General features: G+C 43.4%; 1 protein-coding gene across 1 annotated transcript in view; it reads left to right on the top strand.

Annotated features, from left to right (window-relative positions):
* The window catches only part of SRD5A1 (steroid 5 alpha-reductase 1), a 297,459-nt gene that overhangs the window by 78,700 nt on the left and 191,308 nt on the right, over positions 1 to 27,451 (top strand). Inside the window, exon 2 of the mRNA XM_069219707.1 lies at positions 1,447 to 1,613. Coding sequence (XP_069075808.1) covers positions 1,447 to 1,613 — 167 coding nt within the window. The remainder of the gene's footprint in view (positions 1 to 1,446; positions 1,614 to 27,451) is intronic.

Raw genomic sequence — 27,451 nt, 5'->3', positions numbered from 1 at the left:
GTTAAAATAGGAAGTTTATGATCATGTGTGTTTTTTGTGGACTTTCTATTTTAAGCAAGCATCTTATTCTGCCATGGACAAAAATGATCTCTGTTCTACTAATAGTTGCTGTAAAGCGTAAATGTTTGTTTTGTAGTTCAGCCACTGGAGGGGATCCTGTGTTGAAGCCTCATTGTTTCCCAGGCAATCGGTATTCCATTAGTATAATAGCTCCATAACATGATGCTCTGATTTAAGAGGTATTCTCAGTTCTGTTCAAGTGCATAGAATCAAAGATTTGCCTTGTGCAGTGTAAATGTTAAGCCTATCGAAGTGCCATTTGTTTGTTGCCGCATGTCATCTTCATATTGTAAGAGGTTTCTTGTAAAATATAGCTCTCCACGTCCCATTATGAAACTGATGGTTTTGCTGTAGGGCCAGCCTGTGTCTTTCAAGATGTCTTCTATGGTGTCTAGTGTTCTTTTCATATATGTACTGCTTTCATTGCATTGTGAAAAAATTTAAAATGCACCTGCATGTATTAGTATCACTGTAACCTTCTTTGGCCATGTTTTCTTGCTCAGGCTAATATTGCCCAGAGATGTGCTTGTCTCACAATGAGGCGCTTTACATTTTGGCTCTTGAGGTGTGAAAACAATGACGTAGCTCATGTGCAGCCGAACATGTTTTTTTGTGCTTTGTTAGGTGTTTTTTAAATTGTGATTGTTATGCATTTATTAGACCTAGTCATTTTTTATATAGTGATGGAGACGACAGTTTTGACATTCTTTTTCAAGAATCCCCACTAACGTAGCAACCAAATTGTTTTGCTCTATTGATGATAGGTGTGAGCCCGTCTCCCGTGCATTTCCAGGAAGTGTGACTCCAGTCAATCCTAAATGCCACTTAATCCATAAAGATGCGCATTTTGTTGGTTACTTTTAGACTCTGTGTGCAGCTTTTGTTTGCCAATATTCTGTCATGATTGGCCGGTGTTAAACAGTTTTATTTAATTTCTTGATAGCTGTGTCAAATATCTCATTCCACAGTGTGGTTTGTTACCATGATGATACCAGCTACCATTGCTTATTCACATGAAAGGCAGCTGCCTTCTGACAGGATTGTTTGGGGTATTGATAAGGGATGCAAGGCGATGTGGAGTGAGTATTCAGTAGGATTGTTTTTGTTAAAATTCTGCTTCTGTGGATACCCTTGACTAACTGTACCTATGGTAGATCATATTCTCTAGTTTCTTGCAGTATTCCATTTTGTTGCTTCTTATTGGTTGTGTTATTTATAGAGCCCTGAATGCATTCAATTTGTAGGACTTTTTGTTTGTAAGAAAAAATACAACCTCTACAAAGGATACAGTAGTTTAATGTAGAATTGAACGTTTCAGTGCAGAAATTAGTAGGTTTACTTAAAGATATATATGTCACAAACCATTCTTTCTCTGTTTTATTTTAGGACACTCATTTTTCCTTTGTTGATTCGTGGAGGAAAGCCAACACCGTTCATATCCTTTGCCCTAGCATTGATATTCTGCGTCTATAATGGGTATTTGCAGGGACGGTACTTGTGTAGTTATGCAGACTACTCCCCAGACTGGACAACGGAACCGTTTTTCATTATCGGTGAGTACAACAAAGATACAGCATTCGGACATTTTGAAGTTTTCTTAAATATGACCTCTCTGAATTCTGCATTCGCTGTTACAACACCTCTACTGCTACAGCACCCTTGGTTTATAAACAGTGACGAGAGAAATAAGGTGTTGGGCTCCTCTTCTCTTTTGAATGGCGTGCATAAATTGGTCTTTATTTACATTTCTGAAATTAGTTGATCAGAAAGCCGCATTTTTATGCCACAGACTACAGAAAAGTGTATGGGTTCACAGGGTAATAAAACATTATAAAATAAATGTGTCATAAAGGCAAATCATTTCATGTAGGGAATGTGCTATTTGTTAGCAGAATGTATGATCTGCATTAGAGGAATCTGGCCAATTACCAAACTGCTAGGAAAAACAGCATTGTAGCTAGTTGAATTGTAGACTACGCTAAAATTAAATGAAAATGTAGCGGCCTTAATCAAACATATTCATTCTGCCCATTGAGGATTTTGGTAGTTGCTCACATATTGAAGTATTTTAAAATATTTAAAATGTATTTCAGACAACAACCCTCTTAGAAACTGGCTAATGGATATGAGATAATGGCTACAGGATTAAATAATTCCCTTTAGCTGAGCTGTCACACCACTCACAAGCAGTTCCAGATAGAAGCAGATCAATGGCCTCCGTGAAGTACTCTTTTTGTTGTGTAGATGCACAAGTCAAGCTTAAGACTTCACGTAGCTGGAGGTGCTAGAGATACATAACATAACACAGCACACTTGTGAATATAGGGCCTTATGTTAAAAGAATGGTCTCAAAATGTAGTCAGTAATTACCAACTTTTTGCAACCCTTCTCTTATTTTGCAGTGTGACGTATGTACTGTTGGGTGGCATTGCAAAATTGCCAGTCCCATGAAGACTTGCCAAATTAATATTAATTACGTGACTTACTATTTGTAACCCCCTTACGCCCTCCCCCTTTCATAGGCTGCAAACACAGAACCCCAAATCCTAAACCGGTGCTGCTCGACGGGAGCAAGCACTAGTCTCCTGGATGGCTGTCTGCTACCACTAAGACTGTCCTACACGATTCCCAAAGGGAAAGCTGTCCAATGTGCACAGCTTCGCCTTTGCAAATCCCTTTCGACCTCTAGCGAGGAGTCAGTAACTGTTGAACTAGTAGCGACCAGGATCATTCGACTCTGACCAAGAGAAAAGGTTGTCCTTCTTGGTGGAACTGTATTGCCAGGTTTTTACAGTTCAAATGTATTAGGGCTTCCAGCTTTGTCCAGCAATTAGCATCCTTTGCCCGTATCCGTTTTCAGCAGACTCTTTTGTCTTATGACAATTCTATGGCGTAAATGGCTACTTAGAGTTTTTATGAGCTGGACCGTTTATTCATCGCATAACTCTCTGAAGATTTGTTTTAAGTTATTTTATATACAAGTGCTAGATTACCTTGATGGTTGGTCAAATATTGCATTGCATTTTAGCACAGTGCAGTTTGCATGTTTATCAATAGACAAAAAGCAATATCATAGAATATCTGCAAAAACTCTTGTCCCCTCTCTTCGGGATAGTTTTGTAGCTTCCCTACAGTAAACATTTATGATACAGTTAGAGAAACAAATTAAATGACCAAAGATGTACCATAACTATCATCCCTCTGTAGTCTCAGGACATTTAATTATAAAATACACACCATTTGATGCTGAATTACTTTATCAATTACTGTAAGTAATACATTATCTGTTCCGGTGAGGTGTTAGTTGGTTCTCTTTCATCTTAACCGGCAGCAAAATCCAGCTAGCACTTTCATAAATCATGTACACGGAAGATCTGTGTTGTGTGTCTGACATCATTTGTACTCTGATGCTGATTGGAAGGCGTTGATGCGCGTTTGCTTATAATCTACAAAAAACTATTCCAGAAAATTAGCACCCTACTTTATTTTACTTAGAAGTTGGGGATGTCCTTGACCTATGACAGCTCAGTTTTTTGCCCCAGGAGAAGCACAGAAACGTGTCAGCTCTCATTGTATACAAGCTTCATGGCTGTTACGACAATTGTGATGCTGAATGAGTTATTCAATTGAATGTTTCTGCCCCTTTTACATGGTTGACGCTGGTGAACAGAGCCAGGAGGGAATGTCTGGCTCCATCTAAGCTCAGTTCACCCCATTTATTTCTGAGCTGGCTCAGTTCCTGAGTCTATTCCCTTTTCGTTCCTAAAGGTTCAAGGTTGACAGTGGTATTTCGCAAAGGTTTTAATATCCTTACACTCTTCAGAATATGTATGTCAGACTTCTTGCATTGATTATTAGATCTTTTGACTGTAAATCCGTCTCCCGCACTCAAGTTACCCAACTGATGTTTTTCATCAGGACCATCTGCCTCTATTCTCATTCTTCCTTGCACAGCTGCCTTCTAGGTATTCAGAACTGAATGACCACTATCTTTGTTAAATTAAACCTTAATAAAAATGAGCTGCTGCTTGTGTGATTAATGCTGGCTAGAGCAGATGGTAACTCTTACAAAAAGTTCTCATATGATCGAGACTTCTAGTTGCAGATTCCTTACCTTCTAATTTTCCCCCAGGCGTTAGACTGGATCCAGAGATTTTTTCTTTGAACAATACCCTTGTGTTTAGTTTCGTGGTGTCTGTCGACTCCTAGGGCGTAGTTGCCGTCGTAGTCGCTGTGATGATGTCGGGAGTAGTACATAGATGCCGCCTCAGCAACGTGATATCAGTTCTTTTCTTTCCGCGCCACGTACTGATCTGGAGAGACCTACCCTGGGTAAATTTTTGGACCGACTTTGACTCTCTTGGGAGTTTTTGTGAAGTTTTTGGTGCGTCGAGGATGTCCCAAAAGACCGTCTTCAAACCTTGCGAGTACTGTCCCCGCATGATGTAGGTGCCAGATCCGCATCAGGTCTTTTTAGGGTGTCTGGAGCACGACCATGTCCCGAAGTCGCGCTCCGATTGCCAGGCCAGGCACCCAAATGCCTTGAGGGAGCGGTCCCTCAAGCTTATGGCGGGCCGGCGCTCAACTCTGCGTGGGTCCCGGTCTCGCACAAGAGGAAAGTCTCAAGACGTGCTAAGGAGCCACCACCACTCATCTTCCTCAAAGTCTTCAGGTCAAGATAAGAAGTCAAAGAAATCCCATCATCCTTCAACTTCACCCCGTCGCTCTTCCGATGCCACGCGGGAGGAGCGTCGACGCTGAAGGCCTCTGTCTTTGGAGTCTGCTTTTGGGTCCGCTCCGCCCCTCCCTGAGTTTTTGGGAGCCGGTACGACTCCTCCCAATTAAAGGAATTCCATGAGGCCATGCACCTCATTTTTGGGCAGGTCGACCCCACAATGGCGCGTTTGGGCCCAAGGGGTTCGGTTGGGGGGCCTTCGGGTTCCGCACCGGTGGCTCTGGCTCTGGCCACCGAAGTCCCCTCCGGATCTGCTCTCAGATCCGCACCGACACCGGTCGTACCATCGAGACCTTCTCTGGCGCCGGTTCGATTGTCGACGCTCCCAACGTCGGTGGTACCCTCAATCGACGACGATCCAATCCTGATCCCCGACAACTCTGAGTTGGAACGGCGTTGGCCGCCGCCGCCTTTGATGGGCTTATTCACGGCAGGTTGGACTTTGACCCCTATTTTTATGGGCTCGAATGCAGGGAAGGATTGTAGGGGTCCCTGGACTCTTATGAATACCAGGATGACCCTAACATGGACTGGGCACAGGAGTTGGGCAAGGCCAGTAGTCTGGATACCTCTCCAGACACCGCATGCTGTCTCCTCCTACTGTGGCTACGGCGGAGGGAGCTACTTGTTATAGGGTGGTCAGTAGGGCAGCTGAGGTCCTCGGCCTTGAGCTGACTACTCTTCAGGTCAGTTCTAATCTCCTGACGGAGGTGCTTCAACCAGGGGCTTTCACCTCTGAGCCTCTTCCTCCATTCAATGAAGCCCACACTGATGTCCTTTTGGGTACTTGGTCTAGACCCAACACAGGGGCTCCTGTGAACAGGACAATCGCATGCTGCCATCGGCCCGCCCAGAACAACCCTAAATTCCTACCCCAACACCCCACACCTGAGAGCCTTGTTATCCAGGCATCCTCATCCTCTAGCACATTCCCTTCTGCATCTCCGGATTGAGAAACAAAAAGGCTAGAACAATTAAGGCAGAAGATGTTTCCTTCCTCCAGTCTAGCACTGCAGTCAGTGAACACTGCATGCCTTTTGGGCCGTTATACTCACTCTCTGTGGGATATGGTCACGCAAGTTCTGCCGCAGATACTGGAGGAGGCCCGTGCTATTGTCTCCCAAGCTGTCACCAATGGGAGAGACGCAGCAACGTTCACTCTGATGTGGGCTGAACACAACCGACTCTCTGGGTAGATCAGTTGCGACGACGGTGGCCTTGTACGTCTGGTTTCTTAGGGGATGTCCAACAGACTTCTATGGACATGCCTTTTGATGGCTCCCATCTCTTTGGAGACAAGTCAAACTCAGTGCTGGAAATGTTCTAGGACTCCAGGCCTACCGCTCAGTCCCGCAGCCTTTCCTCTGCCCCTCGTCCCTAACAGTCTGCCTTTCACCCCTTTCGTGGCTATGGAAGGGGCTCCTTGTCGCATCCCTTTCACAGCCACCATGCCACCCATGCTGTTTAGCTACGGAATGCCATGTGGTCGTGGGACAGGGAACCAGAGGTCTGCCCAGTCCACCCCTGCCCCTTCTGCAGCCTCCAAACCCTCCTAGTCCGTCCCCTCACTCTGGTCCAGGTGGCAGCAGGATTCGCCATCACCTGCCCCACAGGGAATCCATCACTACGGACAGGTGGGTTTTTCAGATCTCTCGAAGGGGCTACTCCCTCGCCTTTGAGTCTGCCCCACCAGCCATGCCTCCATCATTCAGCCGTATACCGGAGGGTCATTTGGCACTTCTCTGCCAGGAAGTCACGGCTCTCTTGGCCTAGGGAGCCATAGAGAGGGTCCCTGCGCCAGAAATAGGTTATGGTTGTTATTCCCGCTACTTTCTGGTGCCCAAGAAAGACAAGGACTTAAGTCCTATCCTAGACTTTTGGGCCCTCAATCTCTTCCTCAAGAAGGAGAAAATCAAAATGCTCACCCTGGCTCAGGTCCTGTCTACCTTGGACCCAGGAGACTGGATGGTCGAGTTGGACTTGCAGGACGCTTATTTCCATAGTCCCATCCTTCCTTCCCACATATGTTACCTATGATTCGTGGTAGGTAACGAGCACTTTCAATTTACCATGCTCCCCTTTGGCCTTACCACCACCCCTCTGGTGTTCACGAAATTGATGGCAGTGGTTGCAGCTCATCAGCGCAGCTGGGAGTTTGTCTTCCCCTATCTCGACGACTGGCTGTCGAAGGCTGACTCGCCCCAGAAAGTCGTCTCCCACCTTCAGACTGGGGGGACCTCCTGCACACGCTTGGGTTCACTATAAACACGCCAAAGTCACACCTGACTCCCTCTCATATGTTACCTTTCATCGGAGCTGTTCTGGACACAATGCAGTTTTGGGCCTATCCTCCTGGAAAGCGAGTCCAGAATATTCAAGCTATGATTCCTATCTTTCAACCTCCATCTTGGCTTTCGGTGAGACTGACTCTGAGGCTGCTGGGCCTCAATGCCTCCTGCATCCTGCTAGTGACACGTGCCAGATGGCATATGCGGGCTCTGCAGTGGGACATGAAGTTCCAGTGGGCGCATCATCATGGAAGTCTCTCTGACATCATCCAGAGCTAGTAGGGGAATGTGAAAGACCTGCAGTGGTGGCTTTCGAATTGTCATTGGGTCAACAGCAGATTCCTCTCCCTGTCGCGTAGGCTCTCATTATCCTAATGAGACTACTGGATTTTGAGCAACAAGATCGTCCACGATGTGGGGGACTGAGTCTAACCCACAGTGAATGACACTTGGCACTCTAAATCCGGGTTTTGCTCCGGCTAACTAGCAGTGCCTCATCTCTCCCAAATGGAAGAGACAAATGGGCAGCCGAGCGCATGACATCTTAGTACTTCTCAGGGAAGTCGTGGTCACTCAGGTCACAAACGGTTCTCTCATACACAGTACGGTCTCATATATAAATGACAAAGGTAGTTTAAGTTTTAAAGATTGGTTTAATAAAACAACTGCATTTTAGATAGCAAAGCGTGAGCTGCATTAACCAGAACTATACAACACAGTAAGATTAAAATAGTAACAATTAGAGTGAAGCACAAGAATAAGGCTGTCATAGTGCCGCTATATTATTTTCTCTCTAGGTTATATTTCGAGCACAGCATGTTAAGCTCTAAGCCTGCCTTTCAGGTTCCCCCGGGAGGACATCAACCCTCATACCTGAGCAAAGACCTGTAATCTGGATCAGCATCTGCAACGGGGCATTCAGCATCTAGTTGTAAGTCCCTGGCTAGAATCTCCCTCTTGACGTGTACTAGGACTAGGAAGTGTTTTTATAACTAACACGCAGATATTCTAAGAAAACATCCCTACGTAAGAATATGTATTTTCTACGAATGCTGCAGACTAAACTTCTACCACGTTTACCGGCAATGTACCAGACTGTAGCCTTGACTGAAGCACAGGGCGATCAAGAATGCATTATTTGAGAACACAGTGCTGAACTATGCTAAACAGTGTGATAGAGGAAATTAAAACAAGACCGTAAAAACTGGTTATTGTAAAATAACAGTGCGAAGCTGAATAAAATATATCGAGGGCAAAGTGCACAGCGGCTTAGTGTGTCAAACTAGCGTGCATGAAGCTATATGTAAAATGGCTACACTACATCCCTTCCCCAACCAGATCTATCCAAAGTGACAGACGTGTCACTTCTGGGATGGGGCGGGCACATATGAGAGGCAGAGATCAGAGGCTTCTGGGCTCCATATCAATCTTCTGGAGCTCTGGGCGATCAGTCTTAGCATTTCTCCCCTCTCTCAATGGGAAAATAGTGCAAGTGTTCACGGACAACACTACCACCATGTTGTACTGCAATAAACAGGGCAGAGTAGGGTCCTGGAACCTTTGTCAGGTGGTGCTGCACATCTGGATGTGGCTGGCGTATCAGGACATCATCCTGGTGGTTCAACGTCTGGCGGGCTCTCTGAACGCCAGACCAGAAGAACTCCGTCGTCAGTGCATAGCCGATCACGAATTGCGTCTCCATCTGAAGGTGGCGCAATGTCTCTTTCAGCAGTGGGGAGAGCCTTGGTTAGATCTGTTTGCCTCCCTAGAGAACACGCAATGTCAGCTGTTTTGCGCGTTGGAGTTTCCAAGGTGGCACTCAATTGGAGTTGCTTTTAGTCTCCAGTGGAATTCCGGCCTCCTTTCCGCCTATACCCCTTCTGTCCAGAGTTATCTTGAAGATTAAGAACAACTGGGCCCAAGTAATCTTAGTGGCTCCGGACTGCGCACTGAAAGTAAGGTATCCAAAGCTACTGAGCATGCCCACTGATTCTCCACTCAGACTGCCCCTTCGGGAGGATCTTCTTTTGCAGCAACAGGGGACGGTTCTCAACCCAAACCTGTCCAATCTTACCTTCATGTGTGGAGATTGAGCAGCGGCAGTTGTCGGCATTTGACCTTCCACCCGAAGTCTGTGATGTAATCTTGGCAGCCAGGCATCCCTCCACCAAAACGATATACGTCTGTTGGCATAAATTTGTGGCATGGTGTACCAACAAATCTGTTGATCCCCCTCTGCTCCTCCTTCTGAGGTTCTTTTGTTCATTCTTTCTCTGGCCCAGCAGGGCTCTGCTTTGGGCACCCTTAAGAGCTATTTATCAGTTATCTCAGCCTTTCTTAGGTTGCCTGATCAGCCTTAACTCTTTAAGTCTCCCTATTGTTAGTAGATTCCCTAAGGGCCTCACCCACTTATTTCCTCCATTTATCATGCCTCAATGGGACCTCGACCCTGTCCTTCCTTACTTAATGTGTACTCCTTTTGAGCCGATGCACAGTTGTCTCTTATGGCTCCTTACTTTCAAAACTGTTTTTTTTTGTTGCCATCACTTCTCCTCGCAGAGCGAGTGAGCTTCAGACTCTGTCTTCTAAACACCCATTTTTGTCTGTGCACCCTGACAAAGTGGTGTTACGCACTAAGGGCCAGATGTAGGTAGAACACAAATTGCGACTTGCAATTTGCGAGTCAAAGCGACTCGCAAATTGCAACTCGCAATTCACGATGCAGAAAGGTGTCTCAGACACCTTCTGCAACTCGCTATGGGGTCGCAAAGACCCACCTCATAAATGTTTATGAGGTGGGTCGCAGTTTGCAACCCCATAGCGAGTCTAGGCACTCACGGGGATGGTGGCCTGCTGGAGACAGCAGACCACCATGTCCGTGACTGCTTTTAAATAAAGCAGTTTCTTTTTTTCTCTTTGCAGCCCGTTTGCCTTAAAGGAAAACAAGCTGCAAATAGAAAAAAATACCAAAACCTTTTGTTTCTTTTTTTTTCAGAGTAGGCAGTGGTCCATAGGACCACTGCCTGCTCTGAAAAAATAATTTTGTGAGCATTCACAAAGAGGAAGGGGTCCCATGGGGACCCCTTCCCGTTTGCGAATGAGTTACCATCCACTTCAAGTGGATGGTAACTGCAAGATTATTTGCGACCGCTTTCGCGGTCACAAATCAACTTACACCGCGGTGCGAGTCGCAAATAGGAAGGGAACACCCCTTCCTATTTGCGAGTCGGAAACACATTTTGCGAGTCGGTTCCAACTCGCAAAATGTGTTTGTGCATTGCGTGAGGGCTTTTGCACCTCGTAAACGGCGTTTTTTGCCGTTTGCGAAGCACAAAAGCCTACCTACATCTGGCCGTAAGTCATTAGCCCCTTTTCATGTAGTCCAGTCCATCACTTTGTCTACTTTTTACAGACCTCAACATCCGTCTCATGAGGAGGAGAGACTCCACTGCCTGGATCGAAAAAGAGCGTTGGTGTTCTATCTCAATTGTACTAATGATTTCCGGGCGTACGATCAAATCTTAGTTGGATATATGGATGCGAAGAAAGGGAAGTCAGAGCAAAAACATACCATCTCTCGCTGGGTACTTCATTGCATCACAATGTGCTACGCTTTGGCAAAGAAGCAACCCCCTGAGGGCTTGTGCACTCATTCCACCAGAGCAATTGCTACTTCCGCTGCGTCCGTACGCGGCGTTCCTGTCATGAATATCTACCAGGCAGCTACGTGGGCATCCTTGCATACGTTTACTAAACATTACTGCCTGGACAGTCAGGTCCTTAGAGACGGCTACTCCGGTCGTTCGATCCTGCAGGACTTTCTAGTATGATCTTGGTTTGCAGCCCACCTCTGAGGATTGTAAAGCACGTTTTAAAGATACTTACAAATGCATTTACAAAGGAGTTTTGACACGGAGAGCCGGAGTGAAAAATCGATGACCAAAGGTCTATTTATTTTTGCTGCAGCAAAGAGGACAGATTTACAACTAGCATCCCTGGCCCGAAGTAAAGTGTGCTAGCATGGAGCGTTTAACAGTGATATTTATACTCATACATCAAAGGATACATAAAGTAAGTACCGTATTTATCGGCGTATAACACGCACCGGCGTATAACACGCACCTCATTTTAAGAGGAAATTTCAGAAAAAAACCCATTACATTTTATCGGCGTATAACACGCACACATCATTTGCCCCCTATTTTCAGGGAGAAAAAGTGCGTGTTATACGCCGATAAATACGGTAAATAATAATATACGTCATACAGATATTTTAAGGAGGGAATCAGTTTCCACACACCGGTTGCATTCCCTGATTTGTCCTCGACTCCCTTCTGCAGCTGCCTGACTTCCCACATTCTTGAGACCCTTCAAAGGATTGTATGGTTCAAAGGTATAGATATCAGCCTTTCCCTCCCCAAAAATACAACAGCTGAGGTCGGTTAGTTATTTTTACCACATGATTATAATGAGTAACGTGCCCCAGGGAAAGAAACCAGCTGCAAGCCCGTGGTGTGGAACCAAGCTTATTTTATTTAAACAAATATACATAAGATAACATATGCGATAGGCAGTGCGTTCAGAGAGATAACTCAAACTACATGTGTTAAAGGAAAAGGAGCAATACAAAATGGATTCTTACAATCTATCCTTTTTGAGTTTTTCTCCCTGAACATAACCAACGTTTTTCAAAAGGAGTTCTAAATTTCCTCATATATGTTGAATTTTACTCCTACTTCCTTGGAATTGACATTCATGGGGACATAAACAACCGATGGATATGAGCAACCAATATCTGTAGTGAGAATAGTGGGATCAATAGCCATTAGGGAATTTATCTCTTCTCTCTGCATCATAGTTCGATTTGTTTCTAGTATTTTAACTGGAGGAAGTTTACACAATTTTAAACAGGAACATAAAGCAGGTAAGCACTGTACTAACAGACAGCCTAATATAATAGCTATTATTATAAAAAGTATGTCTTTAAACAACCAGCCCCACCCGCCGAGCCAAGACCATAACCATGATAAGCTTAAATTGCCTCCTTCATATTGGCCCCCCTTTTCAAACACCTGTACTGCTTCTTTTATTTTCCCAATATCCAATTCTATCTCTGAAGATTTGTTGACAAAGTAGCAGCATTTTTGCTGGTACTGATGTTGGATTAAAAACACACACCTCCTTGTTGTACCGTAATCAAATCTAGAGCAAGCTGATTTTGTATCGCCAATTGGGCTGCAGAGTTTATTTCTAGCTGTACACTTCCTATGGCCTCCCTGTTGGCATTAAATGCATTGGCTAATTCAGCAGACATGTTCATCATTGCCAGCTGTAAGTGGAAAATTCCAAATCCTGGAATAAGAACATGTAGTACTTGAAATACCCAGTTCTTTCGTTCCTCCAACATGGGCGTCCCTCGTTTGTACCTATGAGCAAAATTCCTCATGTTAAGGGGCTGGGAAGATGATATATTTGATATCACAGTAATGTTGGGTGCCAAGCATGCCAGTGAACATATCCCTTCCCAGTTTAGAGGGAGTACTTTATATGCAGTTCTTTCACATACAAAATACATGCCTCCCTGGATTTGTGAATTTATAATGCTGTATTTTATTCGGGGCAAACCCACACCCTCGGGTGTGTCATGCTCAGAACTATTACAATACTTGTAATCCGCCCAAATTTCATTTAGCAATCATACATTTGCCCAGGGTGCAACATAAGAACATCTAGCCGTCCAGAGGGGGCCAGGGAAAACCCGTGACAATATTACAGGTGAATTCTTCCCATTTCTATCTCGTTCCCTTGAGGGATCATATAACAATCCTTTTGGATCTACCAGAACCTCCTCTCCTCCCACCGTGAGGTTCCAATAATTTACAGTGTCATTTTGCTGAGTTCCATTAATTAATGAAGTCCAATTTCTGTCTATTTTCTCCTCTCCTTCAAGATCCCAGTTCCCCGTGTTAATATCAAATAACAAAGTGTAAACACATTGTTCAGGTGGGACCTTCCCCATGTATTTTGCCTCTGGGTTTTGCCTGTAAAAATAAGTACCAAAACATATTGGAGACATTTTAAGTGTGACATTCTCTCCAGGAATCTGGGAAAGCTTGTATTCTGCCTGGGTATTAGGGAGCAAAGCACACCTAGGGTACCACTGATATTCTCGTTGGTCACATCTCCAAGTGGTATTGGGTACAAGACACATTTCCCCTCTTTCATATTCGCCTGGTGATACTGGTACTTCATAAAGGCCTATAGGGTCCTCAGGGTGTCTAGACAAGTGCCTGCAAATCCAGCAGTCAGTGAGACTTAGTGTTTCTGCCAACTTTCCATGAACCTTTATCAATGGATGTAAGGTGGGATTTTGCAACAGGGATGCAACACCGCTGGACATTATACATATTAACATGAGTGTCACTAGGTACTTCATTATTGTTTTGTAGAAATAGTTATAAGACCACTCTTCTCTATTCTCTTGAGGGATATTTGTCCTGCCAAACAGATATATTTTCATAATTTTATTCTACTCTCCTCCTTGTTCCTACTACCTTGCTATGGTGCTGTTTTACTGGTCTCCGCCACCTATGTGTTTTCAAAAATACACCCACACAATTACCAAATGTGCAAATGCAAAAATATTGAGACCACTAAACTAATAAATATATATATATATATATATATATATATATATATATATATATATATATATATATATATATATATATATATATATATATATATATATATATATATATATATATATATATATATATATATCCACAAAGAAAGGTAGTCCCAAAACTGAGGTGCACTCTCAACAGGTTTCATTTGTATTTATTTTCAGATCCTGCAAAGCCGATAACAGACATAGAATTCATTCTCTCCAGGCCAGACGCGTTTCAGGCATCCTTGCCCTTGTTCACAGGCCAAATACGAGGCAAATCATTAGGTCAATTGCAGGCACATGATTAACCATTAAATACTCCCCTATAATGGGCCTCCAGTGAGTCACAGCCAGTGCATGTTGGTATGCGTAGTCCTGCAAGTTCGTTTTTTCCCAAGTGGGTGTAATTTTCACAAGCCTCATTGTTAAAACACAGTACATTACCCTCCAGTGAGCTGAATTCAAAGTCAAGTTAGCAGATTTGCTTGTATTTTCTAACCTGTTGAACTAATCGCGACGTCAAGTGAGGTCACGCAGCCCTGCTCCTTCTGCAGTGGTGCTCCCTCCATGGCTGGACAGGCCGTTATTAATCCACAAAGAAAGGTTGTCCCAAAACGGAGGTGCACTCTCAACAGGTTTCATTTGTATTTATTTTCAGATCCAGCAAAGCCGATAACAGACATAGAATTCATTCTCTCCAGGCTAGACGCGTTTCGGGCATCCTTGCCCTTGTTCACTGGCCAAATACGAGGCAAATCATTAAGTCAATTGCAGGCACATGATTAACCATTAAATACTCCCCTATAATGGGCCTCCAGTGAGTCACAGCCAGTGCATTTTGGTATGCGTAGTCCTGCAAGTTCGTTTTTTCCCAAGTGGGTGTAATTTTCACAAGCCTCATTATTAAAACACAGTACATTACCCTCCAGTCACAGATCATATCGTTGCACAAGCTGCATCCCACTATGCTTTTGTTCTTGTTGAGACAATTTGTTTTATTTTTCTTTTTTTTTCTGACCAATGTTCTGGTGTCGCTGCACAGGCTAGTCACCCGTGTTCATGTTCATGCTGAGGTTTTAGTCATCACAATCATTTACAACCTCGTCACCCAAGGTGTGCATAACAACCGTGAGGATAGCTCGTTTTAATGCTGGTACATCAGGGGCATTGGAAATGCCTGTGGCGGTGAAAGCGGGGAACTGTATTTCATGAAGGCAAGCGTGCTGTATTCTGCTGAGCAAAGGATTCCCTGGCCATTCAGAGGAGACCTCAGTTTGCAGTTCCAAGCTGGGAGCTATCAGGGTGATGTAAATATAGTTTTTCGTGGGGGTCACCACTTTACACACTTTCAGAATTCTGTTCATTTGGGTGGGCGAGGACGCAGGTTGTATTGATGAGTTTGTTGATCTTCAAATAGCAAACCTTCGTCACTGGGCTGCTGTGTCACCTCAGGAGCAGAAATGATGATACTTGAATTGTGTGGAGGTGTCTCCTGTCTCCCTACTTCTCTGTAGTCAGGAAACAACGATAATTCTGCTGCTGAAGTAGATTGTAGTGGAATCGGTACACGCTTACAATGGCTAGCATGTATCCAGTTTTTCCTTCCTTCCACTTTCACTGCCGTCTGTGTTGCAAGCAGTACCTGGGCAGGCCCCCGCCACCTGAGCTGAAGACTGTTGGTTCTTTGAAAGTTCTTTGTCATAAGCCAATCCCCCGGCTTGAAAGGGTGACCAGGTCCTTCAAGAGGAGTCGGTAGGCTGGCCTTGACCTGTTGGTGGATCAAACGTAAATCTTTAGTCAATTGTTTACAATAGTCTACAAACAAAGGATATTGTACATCAGAAAGCTTCTTTGGTCGTGGTACCCCCCAGATATGGGGGATAATCGTGACTTGCTACTGGCAGTTGTCCTAATGGACATCAATGCTAGGGGCAAAGCATCTGGCCATTTTAAATTGGTCTCGGTACAAATCTTGGCTATTTTGCTCTTCAAAGTGTAATTATACCTTTCTACAAGGCCCCACTGATTGTGGGTGATTTGCAGCATGAAATCCCTGTTTGATATTAAGGGCGGCACAGACTTTTCCCATTACCTTATTAGCAAAATGACAGCCATTGTCACTTCAGACTAATCTTGGTAATCCGTCTCTAGTTAAGTACTCTTTGAGTAATATCTTGGTGGTAGAGAGGGCACCATTTTCTTTTAATGGGTAGACCTCTATCCATTTTGAAAACATACATACTACCACTAACACGTGTTTCAGTTTGTTACATGGTTCCATGTGGATAAAATCCATCTGTATAGCCTCAAAGGGGATGTCAGGAGGGGCAAAATGGCCAGGGGGCGTAGGGGTCCCTTTTCCTGCATTGTGATCTGCCCACACCATACAATTCTTGACCAGGTTATTAGCATCTTTGGATATCATGGGATTACTCCAAACGTGGTCCAAAGTTGTCTTGATGCCTTGGGCACTGATGCGTGCAGGACTGTGGGCCATAGTGACCATAGCGTGTATATAACAATTAGGTAACATCCATCTTCTTCTGTCTCTGTCATCTAGTCTACCGTTCTTCTCCCACCGTTCCCTTTCTTCTGCTGTTGCTTCTGCTTGAATATCTCTCACACACTGCAAGGTATTTTCTAGTACTTCGTTCTTGGGTTCACCACTGATACTAATCTCAATGTATGCATTGTCAAATGGTGCTTGTGCTGTTGCCTTCGCAGTAGAATCTGAAAAAGCATTTCCTCGTTCTATATCATCAGTAATTTTCTTGTGGGCACTACACTTAATGATTGCGACCTGACGGGGCAAGCCGAGAGCATTCAAAAGTGCCACAATCAAGTTGCCATGCTGAATGGTAGTGCCATGTGATGTGATAAAGCCTCTATTCGCCCAGAGTCGCCCACAATTATGAGCTACTCCAAACGCATACTGGCTATCAGTGTAGATATTAACAATAAGATGTTCACTTATTTCACAAGCTCTGGTGAGGGCAATTAATTCTGCAGCGTTTGCAGAATTTTGCGTGATTCTATGAGATTCAACCACTGTTTTTAATGTGGTGACGGCATAGGCTGCAGTGGTTGTACCGTCTGGTAACTTGAAGCAAGACCCATCTACAAACAGCTGCCCCTGTGGGTCAGATAGGGGAGTATCTGTTAAGTCTACCCGTCCCTTGGTTTCTTCCTCAGTGGCAAAAATGCAATTATGATCGAATTCCACATTGTCCTGAGGGAGGGGTAGTAATGTAGCTGGGTTCAAGACGTTGCACCGCTTCAAAGTAATATTTGGACTGAACAATGTTAATTTATAACCTGTTAGACGAGCACTGGTGAGGTGCTGCGTCTGTGTCTTGTTTAACCAAATATCAACTGCATGAGGAACCATCACAGTGAGCGGATTGCCACCAACAAACCCTTCACTTTGTTTCACCGCAGCAGCTGCAGAAGCCACTCCTCTAAGACAAGTAGGCAAAGCTTGCACCACAGTGTCCAAGGTGGAAGAGAAGTATGCACAAGGGTGTTGTCTCCCACCTTGATCCTGTGTCAAAACAGACAAAGTACAGCCATGCTTTTCATGCACAAATAAAACAAATGGTTTGCTGTATTCCAGATTACCCAATACAGGAGCAGAGCACATCGCCTTTTTTAGTTCCTGAAAAGCCTCCTCACATCTGTCAGTCCAAGGTACAGGAGAGGGCACATCTGAAAGTGTCAGAGCAATCAATGGATTCGCTATAAGTGAAAAATTTGGAATCCACTGTCTGCAAAAGGATGTAGATCCCAAAAATGCTCAGACTTCAGAAGGGGTGCGTGGTGCAGTAATTGTATGAACCAGTTTTATTCTGTCTGGATGTAATCTCCTTTCCTCCTTAGAGAGGAGGTGTCCTAGATAGGTGACCTCTTCTCTACAATACTGCAATTTTGGGAGGGACACCTTATGGCCCAGGGATGCTATATGATGTAGTAAATGCAACAGTATCAGTCTTTCATTGTGTCATGGAATCTGAGGCAATTAAAATATTGTCAATGTACTGCAACAGAACAGAGCCTGAAGGTGGACTGAATTGGTCTAGTTGACGTTTAAGACATTGACTATATATACTGGGACGCTCCACAAATCCTTGAGGAGCTCTCGTCATTGAGAATGATCTACCAAATATTGCGAAACTGAACAAATATTGGCTTTCTTCGGCGATCGGAATACTGAAGAAAGCATTCTTCAAATCGAAGACGGAGAAATAACACGCAGTGGGTGGGATCATGGTGAAAAGACTATTCATGTCTGGGACTACAGGAAACTGGGAATGACTATTTTATTTACTTCTCTGAGATCAATAACTAATCGATATACCGTGTTATCAGTAACCGATTGTTCAACATCTGATCTATTAGCATCATCTGATCTATTAGCATCACTTTGTTTCTTGACAACAGGGAGAATTGGGCTGTTACAGGGGCTGCTCACTATTTCCTTTATTACACCTGCATGCACAAGGTCAGTAATGACTGCCTTGAGCCCTTTTTCGCTTGCTTTAGGTAATTTGTATTGAGAAACACGAGGTAACCGGGCACCTGGTTTGAGTTTTATTACAATAGTGTCGATATCCATAATGCCTACATCATTTTTGCCTTTGGCCATAAGCGAGGGTCTATTTCCGCTAGCTCTGGGGGTAAGTCTTATTCCTGTGTAAACATGGACCGGGTAGGGGCAATACTATCCATAGTTACATAGACACCATCCATTGAACAGTGAATAACTGCATTTAATTTATTTAACATATCTAATGCAAACAAGTTTTCATTGCAACCTGAGGTTAAAGAGAGTGGCATGTGTACTGTAAATGGACCTACAGTTACTCTCATAGGTGCTGAGATGGGGCTCACCACGGGGATCCCAGAAATCCCAATTGACGTGGTATGAAGCCCAGACAGGGGAGCCCCGGGGACTGCAGCATGTGCAGTAGATGTTCTGGTGGCACCAGTATCTAGAAGAAACTTATGGCCCTCTCCTTCGATTTTTACATCGATATAGGGACCACTCTGATCTACAGGAATACTTACTCGCCCCTGTCCCTGTCTGTGGCTGTCCTAATAATTGTATAATTCAAAAAAAGAATCATCAGCATAATATTGTGTTCAAATGCATTGTCAAAAATATTAGTGTTATGCGGGACCTGGTTTAGATTCTGCAAATTCTGACCATTCCTGCCTCTTCCTCGCCCTCGTGTATTACCTGACGCATTCCCTCTATCAAGTGACATACTCTGCTTTCCTTCCAGTAATGGGCAAGTATCACGCCAATGGCCATCCCGTTTACAGTAGGCGCATTGGTTGATATTCAGTGGGCGGTCTTGGGGTGGTGCAGATACACCTCGCCCTCGACCCCTTCCCCATCCCCTTGATCGGCCGCCCCTTGGCTGAGGGGTTGTGTCCCGCTGGGGATATGCCTGCTGTAATAGTACCTTTTTCTTCAATTCTTTTACTGACTTCTCTTTCTTTTCTAATTCTTCCTTATACCTGCTCTCATAATATTGTGCCATCTGTAACATCTCTGTCTGTCCCTTCGTCATCCACAAACTCTCTGTTGCTTTAAATTTTTGTGATATTTCAGGTAGAAGGCCATTGACAAAGCGTTCCACAAATAATGTGACACCAGTTATGGTGGCGAGGTCTTGACCGTTAAAATCTATGAATGCTTGTTCAAATCTTGTAAAATAATCTGGATCATCTTCATCTGTTTTCTGTTTATAGGTGGCAAGTTTTTCCCTGTCCACAGTCTGAAGGGGAATAACAGTTTCTAATTTAGTCAATATCTGGTTAGGTAAATTTAAAATATCCTGGTGCCCTTTGTGCTTCATGTGCTTCTAAAACCCCCCATATAGCTCCCAAAGTAGGCATCATCTACTCTTTGAATTTCATGCCAGACTTCAGGGCCCAATAAGACACCAAAAAAAAAGTCAATGCCTTTGAGGGTCATGGTGGTGGTGGAAATACCAATTCTAAGGTCCCAATAGAATCCAGCTGGATTCTTTCGAGGATCTGGCAAGTCTTTTTTTATAGCCATTACCTCCTCCCTATTCCATGGGATATGGACAAACTGGGCCACAGGTATGGGAGGTGCTTGTTGAGCTGCAGCTGCAATTGCAGCCGCAGTGAGAAGGTCAGGGTGTACTTCCCTCATTGGGTATTCCTTGTCATACGAATTGAAAACATCTTCTCTGGCTACAACGCAAATGCGTACTCCCTCAGTTATGCCCTTACTATCAAGTTTACAAGCCACACTGTCACGCCAAAATCGGTTTAATTCCTGTTCATAAGGGAGAGGGGTAGGGCCGCTAATACAAGAATTCCAATCATTTTCCAATCTTTCAATCATGTACTGAATTGCTAATTGCTGTCCAAAATGTGACAGTTGTTGTACTGTGTGCATAATATCGGTGTGAGTGTAAATAGAATTTGCCATCCAAGTCTCTGACTGATTTTGGATAACCCGTTTTTCATCTTCACCAATAGTGGAGCGTGTACTAGGGTGCGAAATCGACTTCATAGGTGTGCTCCACATGGGCGACAGTATATGAATGGCTATATATTGTCGGCGTTGTCTATTTGGGGTATTAGAGGCAGAGGACCTTATTGGTAAACTTGCAGTGCTGGATGGTTGTGGTGGAGCAGGGGGCGGAAAATTTGGACTTGGGCTGGGGTCTGTGATTGCTGTGGCACGTGCTGATGTGGTGGTGCACCTGGATTTCCCAAATTGTGCCCTTGCCATTGCTGCTGTTGCTGTGCCCCCATGATAGGTTGGGCTACTGTAGGGGGGGTGTAAGGTGGAGGTGCAGTGGGGCTATTATCTAACATCTGTAGCAATACCTCGTCTTCTTCTAATGCATGTTTGGATTCTGTCTGCTTTGATGCTTAACTTCCCTCCACCTGGGCTCTATGGACTCTTTCTTCAGACGCAATTCTTTTCTGGGTTTGGGAGTGGTGGTATTGTGCCGCTTTTTGCATTATGGTTTTTCTTTTTTCTTTTTCTACCAATTTCTCCACCTTAATTTTTCTTTTGGTACCCTCAGTGTCCCATTTTCTATATACCTCAAACATGTGTTGTCTAGCCTTTTTATGAAACAAACATTCCTTTAGATAGGTTATTTTCTTTAAATCAAAAGAACCATCCTCCGGCCACTGGAGGTCAGGACAATGTCTAGTATATCTGCGCCATATACTGTTATACAAATTATTCTCTAAACAATAATCCTTTAACATGTCCCACCCTGGTGTTCCCTCTTTTGGGATCGGTTGTTTTTTATCTAAATGTGGAACATGATTTCGGCGAAAACAACGACATAGCCCTTGCCAGCATTTTTTATTTCCCATATCTAACCTTTGAAATTTCAAAATGTAACATGCAACAAAGTAACTTTCTCAAACCCCTTTTATCAAATGCTTACCAACTTACAAATTGGTCCAGGCCTGGACAAAATATTCAAAATTAACAAAACACGTGTAATACAAATTGTCAAATGGTACCTTGTACAAATGCCAATTTACCAAAAACTAATTATTCCCAAAATTGATAACAGTTATCTAAAAACAATTATTCTCTCAAATGCAAGTTAATGCAGACAACCGGCCAGCGAAGAACAGTCTCACCTGATTATCTGCTTTCCTGGATTTCTCTCCGGCCGCCTGTGTCAGACTAATCAGTCAAGTTAAAAGCCGATGTTCAGGGTCTTCACTGGGACGTCGTGAAAAGCGGGGAGAGGCCTGCCAGGTGGATAAGATGCAGCTGCTTTGAAATTAAGTCTTTGTGCAGGGTCCCCTGGAATCTACACCTCCATAACGGCATCCCCCCACTTGCAGCACGTCTCATGACAGCGCTACTGAAGACATCCACTGGAAGGTCCCGGACGGAGCCCCCAATTTGTAAAGCACGTTTTAAAGATACTTACAAATGCATTTCAAAGGAGTTTTGACACGGAGAGCCGGAGTGAAAAATCAATGACCAAAGGTCTATTTATTTTTGCTGCAGCAAAGAGGACAGATTTACAACTGGCATCCCTGACCTGAAGTAAAGTGTGCTAGCATGGAGAGATTAACAGTGATATTTATACTCATACATCAAAGGATACATAAAGTAAGTAAATAATAATATACGTCATACAGATATTTTAAGGAGGGAATCAGTTTCCACACACCGGTTCCATTCCCTGCTTTGTCCTCGACTCCCTTCTGCAGCTGCCTGACTTCCCACATTCTTGAGACCCTTCAAAGGATTTTGTGGTTCAAAGGTATAGATATCAGCCTTTCCCTCCCCAAAATACAACAGCCGAGGTCGGTTAGTTATCTTTACCACATGATAATGAGTAACGTGCCCCAGCTAGGGAAAGAAACCAGCTGCAAGCCCGTGGTGTGGAACCAAGCTTATTTTAATTAAACAAATATACATAAGATAACATATGCGATAGGCAGTGCGTTCAGAGAGATAACTCAAACTACATGTGTTAAAGGAAAAGTAGCAATACAAAATGGATTCTTACAGGATGGCATTGCTTTGGTATCTATTCTAAGGTAAAGAGTCTGCAACTAGAAGTCTCTATCAGATGTACAAGTTACTTACCTTCTGTAATGATATATCTGGTAGAGACATATTCTAGTTGCAGATTCCTTACCGACCCACCCATCCTCCCCGCTTGCGAACTCATTTCTAGGGACAGGGCTTCCCCATTCAGGGCCTTAGCTCCGGCGCACCAATTTCCGTGTTATTCACGGCTCTGCGCTTTGGCATGGAAAGTCGTGAAAATAAACTTATGTCAGTGCACTGAGGTGGCATATTTGTACTACTCCCGACTACGACGCCAAAGGCACCTGCAGAGTCGACCAACACAACCTAACGAAGCACAAGGGTTTTGCTCGAAGAAAAAATCTCCAGATCCTTTCTGATGCCTGGGGGAAAAATCTAAGGCAAGGAATTTGAAACTAGAACAGATATATCATTACCGAAGGTAAGTAACCTGTACATTAAATTAAATCCCTTGGACAATAACTGGACAAATATCTCTCCTTTAAGGCTCAAATTAGCTCTGCAGTCATCTGGTTCTTCACATTGAAAATCATGGGCAGAGTGCTCCCCTTCCTGGCCCATAACGTGCTTTTCCAGTTGGTCTGTGCTTAATGACCAAGCACAACTGGATTATTGCAACATCATATTTTGGAAATGACCATCTTTTGCATGGTATTCTCCGAGAATGTTTGCCTTAACCGTTTTGCTGGCTGTAGAACTTTGTGTACTTTATCACTGTTAACCAGTGGTAAAGTGCTTGTGTTCCCATTTCAACATGATGAAATTGGCATACCCCAAATAGGCATATTTAACTTACTTATAAGTCCCTTGTATAGACCTAAAGTATACCAAGGGCCCATAAGTTACATGTCACAAGTGGACTGCAGCACTCATTGTGCCTCTCACTGTGGTGGCAATGTAAATATGACTGTAGGCCTGCCACCAGTAACCTAGTTATGCTGGTTTCGATCATTGGGCTTTCACATTTCCTGCATTAATCGGTTTCGGTCTGGAGCCAGTCTGAGTCCTCTTCTGACCTAAAGCCTAGATAGATCTTCCCATATCCTCACAGACTGTCCAGAATTATATGTCTTTCAAGAAAGCATTGAAAACCTTCCTTTTCTGCTGAGCTGCAAATCATTTTTTCAGTTTCTTTCCTGCAGTTGTCCTCTTCCTGCCTACATGGCCTTTCAGATGGATATTTGTGCTCCTTCAGTTATTAAAAAAATAAATAAGTATTCAATATCCTAGTGGCCTACAACAATTGAGTGGGACTTTCTCACTTGCTTCACAAACTGGCAATCTCAAGGCTTCCCAAGTTAATAACTGGTTGCACAGTATACTGTATTCTATAGACAGCATCTACTCATCCTCAGTGTGGCCACCCAACAAAATAACCAGTGGATTCTCTGGTATTTTTGCTCAGATTTATTCTCCCACCACAGCCCTAACCACCTTCCATTATGAACCTGTTTTGGGGACTGTTGATTGGGTGTGAATGAAATCTCCTTTCCTTCAGCAACCGCTCCCACATCTGTCTTGCATGTATTTCTTCATCTTGATGATCATCCCACATATAAATGAAATCCATAAACTCATAATAATCGGGTTGGTAATTAGAGTTAAGGAGGTGCTGTCTAGGCGGCTATGCATTTTTCCACAAAGGTTGTAAAGTATAACTCAGCACACCTATGGACCAAATAAATACATGGTAAATAAGTTAAGAACAGGAAACAGAGATGATGTTTCAAATCTTCTCAATGAGAATAGAACAAAGTACAAGGTGATCCAATTACTCTATATGGAAAATCTTTATTCTCAATTCATTATTCGTTCATAGTCATATTCTGCTTGCAGCCTGAACAAACTGCAAGTTTTGTAGCCAACACTTTTTATTCACATAGATCTTCTTTAGGGATACACAATTAGACATGCATAAAAATCATTACACACAATACACTATAATACAATTTAAAATATTCCATTTAAAAATTTAAAAAAGCAATGCATTCATAACTAGACAAATCCAGTTACGTCAGACAAATCCAGTCATACTGATTAATCTTCTTCAAGCACACTGATCGATATTCTCACAATCGCCAGTCCATTGATATAAGGAAATAAAATTCTTTTTTCTATATATATTATCTATCGGATCATCTTTTCATGTGGATTCTGACCAAAATCTCAATAAAAGCAGAAGGACAATATATAGCACAAAAAAAACAAATTAATCATAACATGTTAAGTTGCAACTCAATATTCCTACAGTACAATAGTGCACCTCATAAGAAATTTAACACATCTTCGTCATGTCCCAAGTTAGAAGACTTGAGCCAACACAAAAAACAATCTGAAGGAGTTAAGGTACTATTGGTGATATAATAAATTGTTATAATTTTATATGTCTGTTTACCACTGGTGCCAGTGATTATAAATACCAAAGAACCTTAGCAATAAAATATAACATATACATACCAGCCACAATATCTCATGAAATGAACCTGTTTATATACAGAAACGTAATTCATTATAATGGTGATAAAAATAACAAAGAAGCTAGCATAACCGTCCTATTGTAATCAACTTGAAGTGCGTAGCATTTGTAGCATAACTGCACATTTCGATCAAGAATGTCACATGGCTTGAATATCATGCTATTCACTTCATTGGCCTGAGTGTCTTGAATGGCTGACATTTTTTTAAATAGCTTTTATGTGAAAATCAATGCATAATATACAGTGTGTAAAAAAGTAAACAGTTCAGCTCACTCTGAGATATCCCCTCTGTTAACAAGGAAACCATGACAGTTGAAAATTCCTGGAGCCCATAAATGTCAATTGCCCAACTCCCATTCCAGTAAACCCTTCCATCCCCTAATGAATCATATTCCATCGTGGAGACCATATTTGTATGTGTTTGTGTGGATATCCCTGCCCCAAATATAACCTTTCCACTGCAGCAGCACAGAAGTCCATTGCTCTAGTCTACTCGACAGTTGTCTGTGAGGAATGCCATTTCGCAATCATCAGGCCAATTGTAACCAGTCTATACCTGCCCAGTTTCCTTCCCATTCTGACATTATTCCCAAAGTTGCCAGCTGGGGAGTAGCTATGGGGTGCTCTCTAATAATCCTAGTCAGTGTTTTGTGCATTCTTGAGCAGTATCTGGATATCACTGGACACTCCCAGACCATATGAATAAAAGTGCCTGTCTCTTCCACAATTGAACTAAATAAGGCGAAGCCTCACCGAGATCAGTAGCTCCCTGGCAGCCATTTTCACCTTAACCCAATCCTCCTGCAGGGGGCCCAGATCCCCCGCACACCTGTCAATAAGAGTCTGCAGTGGATCCAGAATATTCACAAGTAGTGCCCTATATGTGCAGGAGATGTCCTTCGTCCCCTGCCATTCTAACATCAATGTGGATTCTAATGGGTTAGACTCGGAACCTCCTGCGGATTCTCAGCCAATTTCTCCAGTGCATGTCTAATGTGGAGGTAGCGTACAAATTGTGTCTTGTGGAGATTAAGCTCCTTCTGCAGTTGATTAAAGGATTTAATGTGAGATGTCTCCCAAATATCACATATCCCAGAAATTGGAATAACGTTCCATTTAGAGAATCCACTGAACTGCGGGACCTCGGGCAGCCCTTTTCCATGGGAAAGTATCTTTTTCTTCTTGTGCTTCCCATGCCATTTGCTATCCTTAAGTGCCAGATCCCAACATTCAAGTATGATTCTGGTTACCTCGAGGAGGTCCCTGGTCACTGTAGAGCTATATAGTTCTAACAAAAGCATTGGTATTTCCACAGATGTCACCTCCAGTCATTGGGCTGAGTTTGCCCTATCCGCATAGAGCCTTTCATTTATGGGCAATAACTGGGAGGCCAGATAGTATCGTCTGATGTTTGCCACTCCTAGACCCCCCATCAAGTGGAGATTATATATATTTGTTTAATGCTACCTTTTGGTGTTTTCTCAGCCAATATATAGTTTGTGATGGTAGCTTGCAAGGAGTTCAGGTAGTCCCTCAGGAGGGATCAAGGGTACTTTTGAAGGATGTACAGCAATTGGAGCAAAGCAATCATGTTGACTATGGTCCCCTGGGCCATCTTTTGTAACATAGGAGTTATATTGAGCTCCCAACTACTTGCTGGGACTACGTGATATGCATCAGATCAAATCCGTACTGCTAGTGGTTCTACTCCAAGTGTAAACAGGAGGAGGGAAGGGGCCAGCTCTGCCTTGTTCCTCGCCCTACTGGAAAGGGGAAAGACAGCACACCATTCACCCTTATTACAGCTCATTGGAGTTCATACAGGAGATTTACATATGGACAGAACCGGGACCAATTTTCTTGCCCTCAAGGACCACATGTAAGAAGGACCATTCGACAGAGTCGAACGCCTTCTCAAAATCAATAGAGTATTGCCTGTGGTTCTGTGGAGCACTGTGGCAAGGCCAGGGCCACATGCAGATGACGTATGCTGTGTCCATTTCCTCTACTGGCCAGGGTACGTACCAGGGTTCAGATGACCCCTCCCCCCCCCCCGAACCAGGATGTTGCCCAGCACTTTGGCAAGGATTGTAATTTCAGTATTTATTACTGATTTGACCTCTGACAGAAGCCAGGTAGGCCAATGCCAGTCCCCCCTGTTCCTCCCCCACCACCAAAATGGCTGCCATCTTAACATCAGATTCTTACTAATGCCATCAATAAATCCAATGAACGGAACCATGTAGTGTGACTTTCACCGTTAAGTTAGATTCACATCCACAATCTTGAGTGGAACCTACCTGTTTCACTACATTAGATCATTAGATCGTAATTTAAAAAAGATTCCTTAGAAAACTCACAATACCCGATTGAAATAAGACAAATACAATTATTTCAAAAACCATCACCCATACTCTGTCAAGTCTTGTCTATGGTGTCCGATGTAAATTAAAGTGTCAAAGGGGCATGCTGACAGTGTTTAGCCTGGCAGCCATCTTGTATCCCCTTTATATAACATCCTCCTGCTGATTGGTATTCGGTAATCGAAAACAGCGGACTAGAAGTCACCTAAATGTTGACACCATCTTGTTGTGTGTGTCTTGTATCAAAAACAATCATATAGCTATACATGATAGCTAA

The sequence above is a fragment of the Pleurodeles waltl genome, chromosome 2_2 (assembly GCF_031143425.1).
Source record: "Pleurodeles waltl isolate 20211129_DDA chromosome 2_2, aPleWal1.hap1.20221129, whole genome shotgun sequence".
Classification (NCBI taxonomy): Eukaryota; Metazoa; Chordata; class Amphibia; order Caudata; family Salamandridae; genus Pleurodeles; species Pleurodeles waltl.
This window is presented reverse-complemented; position numbering and strand designations above follow the sequence as displayed.